Genomic DNA, 11,471 nt, shown 5'->3' with positions numbered 1-11,471 from the left:
AGAAAATGGCTATGCTGCACGTCGTAAGTCATTCTAGTTATTTGGCACTTGTCCATAACCCCACTGCTTATGATATCCATTCTAGTAACAATACTTTTCCTTAACGTTTTGTAGGCGCTTTACCTGGAGGGAATGACGCTGGGAAAGTCGTGGCTCTCCGGGGATAGGGTGATGCGTCCTAGGTTCTCTGCGTTCGAATTTGAAGAGCCTAATGTGCCACAGCAGGCAGCAGACTTGTAAGATCCTCCACACCCGTATTTGGCCTAGTGTCATTATTACATCGTAAACCCTTTGCTGTGATGTCGTCTCAGTCTCATGTTGACCTGGCAAACATGCTCAACTGACTAAAACTTGTGGCATTGCAGCATGGACTGTGGCATCTGGATCGCACAATGGATGATTCGAGCGTACATGTGGCAAGATTACGAGGTGCAGGTATGGTTGCAAACAGCTTAACAATTTATTTCATTTCAAGTTAGAGTGTTTTGCTTCTTCAACGCCACCACTAGCAAATGACTAACCTTGGTTCTTATGCTATTGTGAGCCATTTCAGCATGTCAACGCCGCCACTTGGATGCGCTTAGCGGTGGACTTGTTTATGAAGTCTCACAACCAACTGGCACAGGATTTCGTATCCAAAGCATTTGCACACTGGCAGACGAAAACTGTGTAGAGTATGCATGTCCTTTGTTAGGCCAAGTCACAATTGTAAATATTTTGTGATCCGTAAACTGTGGGCTGTTATTTTTTGGATCGCCCATCTGTTTCGGTTACATTAGGGTAACTATTTTTTGTATTGATAAGCTGTTTTGTTGGGACATTTGCTTTTTTGACAACCCTTCTGTTCCGTTTCCGTTGAGGCAAATGATTTTTTTGATTTGCCCTTCGGCATGCTAGGATCATCTACATTGTCAAACCTTTATGTTGCATCTGTGCTGGATGGATGCCATTTTGATGCACAGGGGAACCTTGGATGGAAAAATGTTTGTTGTTGGTTTAGTGATATCGTCTTCTAACGTGACATGCACCATATTCCTTTGATGTTTTAGGTTTCTTACAAGATAGTTTACAATACCCAGTTGCAACCTCAGAGTCAATTTGGTCAATCCCAAACCAGTTTTAAATTGATAGGAGAAAACTTAGTTGGTTCTTAGAGGTGCTGCTTCAAAACATGGATGTGTGGAAGGAACTTACAGTTGTAGGCCTTTAGTAGAATGTCGGCCCACTCAGAATTACATGGCCCTTCACAACATGCATTACACGAGGGTCTTGTAAATAAACGCTACTGCAAAACCTGCATGCAATATGCACACAGTGAAAGTATTACGTTATGTGTTTCTAATTCCGCTACTTATTGTAAAAACTATTAGGGTTTTGCTATAGCACATAAATTTTTTTTCAAGCAGTGCTGAACTAACTTGGACAGGGTATTAGATTAACACGTGTTGCCTCTAAAGTGACATTAGGTGAAAAGTGACAATACTAGTCATTGGCAAGGCACACAACGCTCAACATTTGGGTAATCAAGGCCTACCTGTTAGGGGTTAAAGAAGTGATGTACCCAACATTTTTCCACGGGTAAAACCCCTTCTGACCCAAATCAAACAAGGATCCCCTCTAACCTGCTGGTGTCTACTATCCCCAAATTTATCTTAGCACTTGAATGAATCGTACAAACTAAATGTCTCAGCATTAAGTCCAAACCCGTTTGATTTTGAGTGCGGTGTCGACAGATATTTAAAGATCAATCGACATGAACGGAAGGATGCTTGCAAATTCACATGCCCTTTACATAATAATAGTAACGCTTACAAAATCATAAGTACATGACATACATGAGCTAAACGACACAACCAACAACAAAATCAAACACCAAACAACTTCAATAAAGACAAATCAAACATGGGTAAGACCATAAACCAAACCAACCTATTCCAGCCAAAGGTAAACTAACCTAAACTTAGTCTAAGAGTTAATCGTTAAACATCTTGTGAAACATTTCCAGCTCATTCCGCATCATTTGGTTCTCATCCTGAAGCTCGCGAATTCGGTGGTATGGAGGGGTCGAAACCTGTCTTTCTAGATCCTCAACGCGTTTATGCAAAGCAGCAACCTTTCTGTAGTTGTAATCACAAATCTCCCTCCCCGTCATCGTCTACACCTTCTCGAGCATCTGAAAGGCAGCAGCTTGCCTCGCTTCGGGTTCAGCTTCGTCCTCCGAGAAAAATTTATTTACCACCCAGTTGACCCCATGTTGCACAGACTAAAGCACAACCCAAAAACCATGTAGTTGTGTCCCATTTTGGGAGTAAGACTCACGTCGGGTGAAGACCGGGTACTCAAGACGTAACTGTGAACAAACTCGAATGAGATACACCTCCATGTCTTCAGTTATAACAAAATCATCCCCTAATGTATCTCTTACAACCGCCTTGCCTGCAATGTGACCAAACAAAATGAACATCAACAGCCTAACAAAAGCATAACCAAGGATTCGAACCTACCTTTGGGCGTTGAATCATTCCGTGAATGATTGCAGCCTGCTTCTAGCCGTGTGCGATGACCGGATCGAACCTGCATCACATGTAGCTGTGTCGACAAAGAACTTCCACCCACAATCGCCGAGCTCCCTAGTAGACCCAATCGTGGCGGTGATGGTGGAGGGGGTGATGGGGGTGCCGCGCATTGGGGAACCCCTTGAACTCACAATCCCTGAACCCATTCACTTGCCGCTTACAATCCTCCCAATTCGGGTATATCCCAGGAACTCGCCCCCTGTGTACACCATAAAAATGGTGCCTCCCTGACTCCATGTTGTTGTGGATGTGTTTTGACCTAGGGTCTGGGCTTGGTTTCAATGAAAGGGAAGACCTTTACATGGCTAGGACTCCCCTTGGCATCATCTGTGTTGTTCTCACCGCAAATGAGTTTCATCAGTAGATGTGTTTTTAAGATAACTCATTCATTATTTAAATAAATAATAACAAATTCTTCTTGTGTCCACCGTGTTTAGAAATGAACATCTTAAAAATCTAGTCCATATCACCAAGCTACTGACACGTTAGGTTTTGTTGCAATAAATCTCTTTTAAAATATTACTTTGAGTTATGAGATGCAATTAAGGAAAAAAATTTAAAGCTGGACAACCACAAAATAGCATTACTCTTATGAAAAAAAATTCACACCTTTTTTACTAACATTATATCTATTTTTTCATGGTTTTGATACTTTGAAGTTATCAATTAATTTTCATCGCAATGCGTGATCATACTTTATACTTTCGCACTAACACAGTAGTCAGGTTAATTTTGGACTTAACAGGACAATAAGACTGGTAATAACATTAACGTCGTTGCTAATTTAACTTGATAATATTAAATGAATAGCAGTTAATATCATCAAATGTTGAAACACTTATTAACACTATGATTTACTGAAAATAACTTTATTTTCTGGGTCATGTAACAAGTTTAATACGTCGATAGAATTTAAATCCAAATGATTTCATTTGGGGACAGATTTTGGGATGACGTTAGGTTCTATCCCATTCGTGATTATCCTAAAGTTCACTAAGATTTTTTCTCCTCAGCTAACAACACAGTCATAGCTTTTATCTTTCATAAAAATGAATACTTGTTTACTTATTTAATTTTTTACGTTTAATTGTCTTAACTTTTTAACTTAAATAAATTCAAAAGTTTAACATAAGGGTATTTCGAGATTAAATATAATTCTTATTTCTCCTCTAAAGTATTCATACACGAACACTGTATAATTCCCACATGAAACACATACATAATAGAGACTTAAGCACAGAAGTCATGGAGAACAACCACATGATGGATTACATCGGTGCATGAGTTTAATAGGAAATTCAGAGTATAATAAACCCTTTGCACCACCTCAGAGCTATCTCAAGACAAGTTGCAAGTACAAATTTAGGCAAAAACCGGTCTACAAACTCATTCCAAGTTATCTGCATGTAACGCAAGCTACACTACTTAAACATAGTCTTCTATACAAGGCACTCTGCATCACAGACAATAGAAAACAAGATTAAAAAAAGCAAACGCCGACGAATATAGGAGGGAAAAGTGCAACAAAAGTAACGCTTTACACTTATCGCAGCTTCATATTACTCCAATCACTGGGGAGACTCAACTGTAATCCAAATTCAGCCAGCTGAACAAACAAACAAGGATCCAAAGGCAAGGAAAACATGCAAGGCATCACTTATTTCAGGGAAACAAACGTAATAAAGTAACCGCACTCAAAAATCTTAACCCATCATACTCTCATTTGACCATAAAAAAACAAAAACTACCATACCATCACAGGCTTATATGTCTCACATACTAAAATTTGGCGCTAATTGCTATGCAATAAACTAGAAAGAGCACCCAATGCAGCCAACGACGAAACAGAAAGAATTTAAACTAAATGATTAGAAGCAGCAATACTACTAACAACAGAACATAAACAGAAGCCAATGCAAATCACCAAAACCATTTCTTCCTTTGCCTAATTTCAGTCTAATTTGCCATACAGTTACAGGGGAAATCTCAAAGTGCTTTACATTCTGGACTTATACAATTCATCTAGAGGCAAAAACAAATGTGCATTCTAGTTTTACAAATCAAGTTCATATTAATAGTGAATGTGTGGTTTTAGGTCACTCGTTGAACAGTTACGAAACTACAAAGATTAATTACCGCCCAATGACTTCTTCTGAGCAAAGTTTTCCTTACCAGAGGACTCAATGAGTCGAATATATATGAGATTATTAACCAACAGCAATCACCTTATTAAGTAATTATCTACTAACTATATAACAATTATCAACTGAACTAAAAAAATGAAATACGAAACAAGCAGGACCAGAGGCAAATGGTACTAACCCTTGTCTCATGCTACACCCCGTCTTCCCAAGGCATTCTGTACACGGGAACATACAACACATGTAAAAGGCAAGAACTGTTGCAACTGAATACACAAATATTACCTTACTGAACATAAAGCAAACTCCATGCTTCCACTCATACCTGTGTTAGCCGCTACTCAAATAAGTCTTCATTGGTGTGCCTTGTGGGGTTAAATGTACCTGGGGTGGCTGCTACTCTGTGAGACCCCCCTTGGTGACCCGAGCAACCTTGTGATGAAAAAAACTGTTCGATGTGTTGCCCTTCGAGAAAGATGTTGGAACCCCCCACCGCCGACACCCATGTGGGGGTTGCAATACGCATGACTACACCCATGAATTGACCCAGTTGAGTTCGTTTCAGCACGATCTGGAATAGTCTGCCTGTTGTCACCGTTCCCCGACTGAATACCCTGCCAGGTACGAACGAAGTTGTTAAAAACCTGATCGTAACTCAACCATTGATATTTACCTATGTATGCATGCAATGTCTTATTTCACTCTATTTGTCACCCGTTCCTGTCATGTGGCCCACCCATAGCTAAATTCATGAGTCACAAACTGAAAACTAAAAAAGCCTCAGCTATTGCACGGCTAAAAGAACTCTTTCCTCACCTGGCCCAAATGTAATGCAACCATACGTGATCTGCACAGAAGGCCTTATGAGAATAACTCACACCACAATATACGCTATGCATGACATATCCCATGTATGTTGTGTCACCAGCACAAAACGTAAAACGGAAAGCACTATTTTACTACGCATGTCAGCTATTGTCCTCACCAATAAAGAAATGTGCTACGCAGCCGATGCCACCAGCTTTTCCAAGATGATTTTAATGAATTCATGTTTTTTAGATGCGTATTTCATCCTTTCTAAAAACTGTACCAACATTTAATATAAAGTTGTATAGGTTCGCACACTTACCTCGTCCTTGTCGGCATCTTGAGTCTGACCAGCTGCATACGGGGCACTTGGTTTCGCCGACGAACACTCCGTGGAACTGTGGACCGCGCTAGCTTCAGTGCCAACAACACCATGATCCCGCTGGCTCGTGAAAGTCCTCTTCGTATGACTAGGTACGCCACACGTCGTGCAACATCGTCGCTTCATCAGCACCTCACCATGGCTGCCGGGATGCATCTTCTTCCCCTTCCTTGGAGCCCCCTTAGTCTTTGACACCACCGGGTCCTTCAGCTCGGATAGAGACGGGAAACCCGGTTGGCCTCCTAGCTTGTCGTATGCTCGTCGTTGCAGGGCTTCTGCAAGACGTGCAATCCCGTCTCTAGCCACAACAAACTTATTTACATCTTCGGCCCCGAGTTTTTCAACCACACTCATCGCCCTATAGAGGGCACCATATCTAAGCAAGCGTCCTTGATGGCCCTCTGTACTTTCGGGGGGTTTCGATCTCCAATTCTTTGCATCCTTGCACCATCTGCTCAGAATAAGACTGCCCGGTATTTTTTCCAAGCCCTCATACTTCATCACACAGAATATATGACTACAAGGAATCCCCTCACTGTTCCACATTGAACATTCACACTCAATCCTTTCCTCGTTCAGATCATACAACACCCTATATGTCCTATTAGGTTTCCCCATCTTCGAAAACTTGTACACACACATCGTGCTAATGCTATCTCTGCCCCAAAATAGCGTTGCCACACCATTTATTTGTTTCTTCACTTCTCTGAAAACCGCTCATGTATACACCTTTAAAGCAAACAATTCGATCGAATCAAGTCCGGTCGTTAGCACAGGAGTATAATAGGTGGAATAGAATTGGGCTGTTACTTCATTATTCTGATAGTCTTTCACAACTCGGTTTAAATTGTGTACAAGTTCCAAAATGCTATCAGTTGATCTAAGAAAACCCTTAACGAAAGCATTGATCCCTTCACATCTTGAAGTTGTCCTGTATCCTGCACAGAATGTGCCCCTCAGGTAGGCTATTGCCTAGCTTTCTCTACTATCGTATGTGCTCTGAACCCAGCTGTTATCTTATAGGCCAAGCGACTCAACCGCCGTCTTCCAATACTCCTCAAACTCGTTGATTCCAGGTTTGCATTTAGAGCTTTCTGAAAAACCTTGCGGAATTCTATATCCTTAACCCTCTGGACGCAATTTTTCTCCATGTGCCAACCGCACAATCTATGCTTCGCGGTCGGGATCACCTCAACAATTGCAGCGCGCATCACCTTGTCCCCATCCGTGACTACTACACAAGGCTTCTTATGTCCCATGATATCCAATAGGTTCAATAACACCCACCGGTAAGTACGAACCTCTTCATCCTCCAGCAACGCAAACCCAAAAATGGATGTTTGTTTGTGGTGATTTGACCCGGAGAAAACCACCAGCTGCTTCCTGTACTTGTTAGAACGATACGTAGAATCAAACGCCAAAACATCATCGAATAGCTGATAGTCCACCATCAACTCCACATTAGCCCAAAATAGGCTGCCCAGCCGATTGTCCGGGGTCCGTGTGTAGCGTGCCGATGTCATCATGTCCACATTCGCCTTACCCTCTAGGTAACCGATGGTGGCTGTTGCATCCCCATCCGATATTCGTGCAAGCCGTTGCCTGTGTGCATAATTGTAAAAATTCCGTTTTGTAAATCGAAGCATACCATACCCGCCAGATTGCCCGGCCATGTAAGCCATTATTTTCGAGGTTGCGATCCTAAACTGCTTGAAACTATCCACCTATGCCTTGTTGCCGTCGCTCATCTTTCAATGACTAGGAAGGAGATTTGTAAACATCGCTGAGGCAAGCTTGTGGTTGTGTTCGTCAACGATGGTTCTTACCTTCCACACGCTCTGTTGCATATCGTAGTAAATCTTCAATTTGGCCTTACAGTCCGTTCGACTCTCAAGCCTCTCCTCCCTTACTCGCTCAGGTCGATCATAGTGCTTATGATGTATAGTACCTTGTCGATGGCAAAAAAAAAGTCTCTCCTTATCAATATCCCATTAACATGACCGACAACTCCCTTCCAAATGCCAAAACCCCTGAATCTAGTAAATTCCTTGTAGGCAGCATAGGCATCCTACTCTGTAGCAAACTCTCTACCCAGGAAGTCTTTCGCGGTGACTTTCTGGCTGGGACCTGCACCTTCCACACCATTAGCACCCCAGCCCCCTCACCATAAACGGCATCCGCTTCACACCTCTTTCCCGCTTCGGGATCCCGTCCGGCCTCAAGGCTCTCCTAGTCATCATAATCGTCGTCGTTCCCATAATAATGTGCCCAGCAATCCTCCAAGCTACCCCCATCTGAGTCTTCACCCTCATTATTGAACATGCGCTTGAAATCCATCGATCACGGCTGGCTGACGTTCTATCCTAAACATATTCAAACCAGAGAAAAGTAGTTCATAAATCGCACCAGGTATATATATAAAATTAGCCACAAATATCCATAACCAGGCTATATTCCCCTCCACAAATAATGCATGACTACTGCACCGAAACCCGTCTAACATACAATTCAGCAACTCGTTATACTTAAATACAACATTATTCACTGCCGACATTATAACTAACTAACTTACCCACCATATCACTAGTGAATTCATCGACACATTCACTGCACGAAAGAAAAAAAATTTCTTTCCTAAGCAGAACCAGCAACACAGAATCGCCCATCTTATCTTCTACTTAATTGACTTCAATTAATTAATGTGTTTTCCCGCTCAACCAAACCCATTACTGAACAATAGATCCATTGGACAAGAACATCAAGTACAACATTCGGGAATCCTCAGAGTCAATAACGATTCATTAGGGTCACGAACAGAAAGTAGAGGTATAATATATAATTCACAAATAATAGAACATGACATTGGCAATGGCATAATTTTATTTCACTATGATTGACTGTGTCTTATCCTAAAAAATACATTACTCTGTGTCAGAGTCTTCGATCACTTTTCTGTCTATTTAATAAAGAAAAACGATTATTATAGCGTTACTAATTATTTTTATACCTTGCTTGATTAAACTTCAACATACAAAAGAACAAAGTATAACAATACTACAATCTATAAAGCCAGCATGATGTCTCCAAAAGTTACGACAAAAATCAAAATAAAATGGGGGTTCAATGCTTATATGTCAGATGATCTATTTTTTCAATTTATTTCATCACATTATTCTAAATACCTTTTTTTCCTTGAAATATAATTCTTTTTAACTCAATATTAATCAAAACAATCAAATATGTACTTCAACTAATCCTCGTTAACAAATTATTCGTTTACTTAAAAAGCCTCACCAACTCTAACTTTTGTTGGCTAACTTCAAAACAAAAACTAAGAACCTATACACCATCCGACCCATCGAAGTTCAAACCAACGCATCACAAGAATCTACTGGACAATCCAACAAACTGCCTTCTCGCCAACTATGTTTTCATTGCCATGCCTACCAACTCGCTAGTATCCACAGCCCCCCCAATTCCCAAAACCAACAATAATCATGCATACGACCACATTTAATTCTCTATAGTTGCTTGGCTGTCCCAAGATATCTTTTCTTCCTCAATCACATTTGCAAACAAAAAACTTATCTCATAATCGGATTCTCTAATTACCCACTACAACAGCAAAATATTACTCATATTAGCTAATCTTACAAGAATTATCTTTGCACACATAAACAACAACAAAACAAAGAACAAGAAATCAGTTACGACAAAAAATAAACTATACCTGTTATGTAATCCTAATCTGCCAAATCAACATGGACATAACCTTCCTGTAGCCCTCTTGACATGGCACACAATGGACTGTGCCTATGATTAAAGCAGAATAAACACACATGAATCACGAGAGGGGTCGGAAAGCTCACTACTTACCGGGATGAGAGTTTGAGGGACCCCCAATCCAAGCCTGCGATGAGGAATCTGACTCTTGGCGCACTTCGCCACGACCTTTACCCCGTCGGACCACTTCGATGACAACCAGACCGAACGCGACCCAAAACGGCAGTCACAACACCCTCGGCGGCGTTTCTACAGGCGGAACCCAGGGTTCGCTTCAATGTTAGGAGAATAGTGTACCGGAGACCCAGCTCCTGGCTTCTGTGCTTTCTTTTTCCTGGGCCTCACCCAAAAAGGCCCACCTCCGAAACCTCAAGCAAACGGATCCGGGCATATTCAAAATCCCGTCACATTTGGTGCCACCTAGTCGGCTCCCTCGCCCCTCTCCTGAGCGCTCACAAGTCCCTGAGAGCCAGCCGAGTCCAGCAACATTTTTCAACACGTGTCCACACAAAAAACACTAACAACGTATATTTGTATCTCTGTATGAAATAACTTCTGCACAGTAGCACGATTCTTATAAAAAATAAAAGTGAAATTATCATTTTCCAAAAAATAATATGACAGTATATATGTATATAAGGATTTGCTCCGAAGTAAGAACTCAATGGTTAACTAATAACTAATATTTAGGATAAATTTTAAAATTATTTTAATTTTTAAATTATCTTATTTAAGTTTTTAATATTTTAAAATTATGTCAATGTTATCTTGTCATTAGTAATCTGTTAAGAAAGTTAATGATGAAACAACATTGAAACAATTTTAAAATATTAAGCCATTAAGAACTTAAATAGGACAAAAATGTTGAGGACAAAAATGATATATTATTACTCTCAAAAGAATTACCAAATTAAGTAAAATAAAAATAAATTTTAACAGAATAAATTGCATTATAAATTCAAAATTTTTACTTATCATAAAATACTTGTAGAATAACTAAAAGATAAATTTTTGGTGAAAGTTTAAATTATACATTTTTGTCTTTAATATACCAAAATTTTTTAATGTTTAATTTAAATAAATTTTATTTTTAATTTTAAAATAAAATTTAATTTTATCCTTCAATAATATCAATTTTTTATTGTACATAGTTATTCAATTATTTTTTAACCATATCTAAATAAATTATTCTTAATTACTTTAGTTTCATTCTAAGTAATTTTTTTTAAAATTTTACTTTTAAATATTTTTACTTAGAGTGATGCTACATGACTAACAAATATTATCATTTTTGGTCAGCACTTAGTCAGCAATAATTAGCACCCGTATTTACAGGGTTTTTTCACACAAGAATCATATAGTTTATACCTATATTTATCAGAGTTTGCACATATAAATTAATACAGTTTGTACTCACATTTTTTAAAATTTGTACACATAAATTAGTAAAATTTATTTATTAAAGACAATTTAGTATTTTTGTTGGTCAAATAATGACTAAAAATACTAAAAATTGTTGTATCCTAAGAATTTTAGTACATAAACCTATAAAAAGAGATAAAAAGATTATGATATGTATACAATAAAGTATAAATTATACATTTTTAATCTAATGTACCAAATTTTTTTAATATTTTATTTAATTAAAATTTATTTTTAATTTTGAAACAAATTTTAATTTTATCTTTCAGTAATATCAAATTTTTACAGTAGATAAATTTTTAATTATTTTTTTTAATTACATCTAAATAAATTACTCTTAATTATATTACTTTATTCTAA

General features: G+C 38.9%; 1 protein-coding gene across 1 annotated transcript; it reads right to left on the bottom strand.

The window, feature by feature from the left end:
- LOC110263734 (protein FAR1-RELATED SEQUENCE 5-like) lies at nucleotides 6,872-7,588 on the bottom strand. The gene has a single exon (XM_021105498.1). The coding sequence runs from the start codon at nucleotides 7,586-7,588 to the stop codon at nucleotides 6,872-6,874; it is 717 nt and encodes a 238-aa protein (XP_020961157.1).

This window comes from Arachis ipaensis, chromosome B06 (assembly GCF_000816755.2).
Source record: "Arachis ipaensis cultivar K30076 chromosome B06, Araip1.1, whole genome shotgun sequence".
In the NCBI taxonomy this organism is placed as follows: domain Eukaryota; kingdom Viridiplantae; phylum Streptophyta; class Magnoliopsida; order Fabales; family Fabaceae; genus Arachis; species Arachis ipaensis.
Note: the sequence above shows the minus strand (reverse complement) of the source record. Positions and strands in the feature narration are given on the sequence as shown.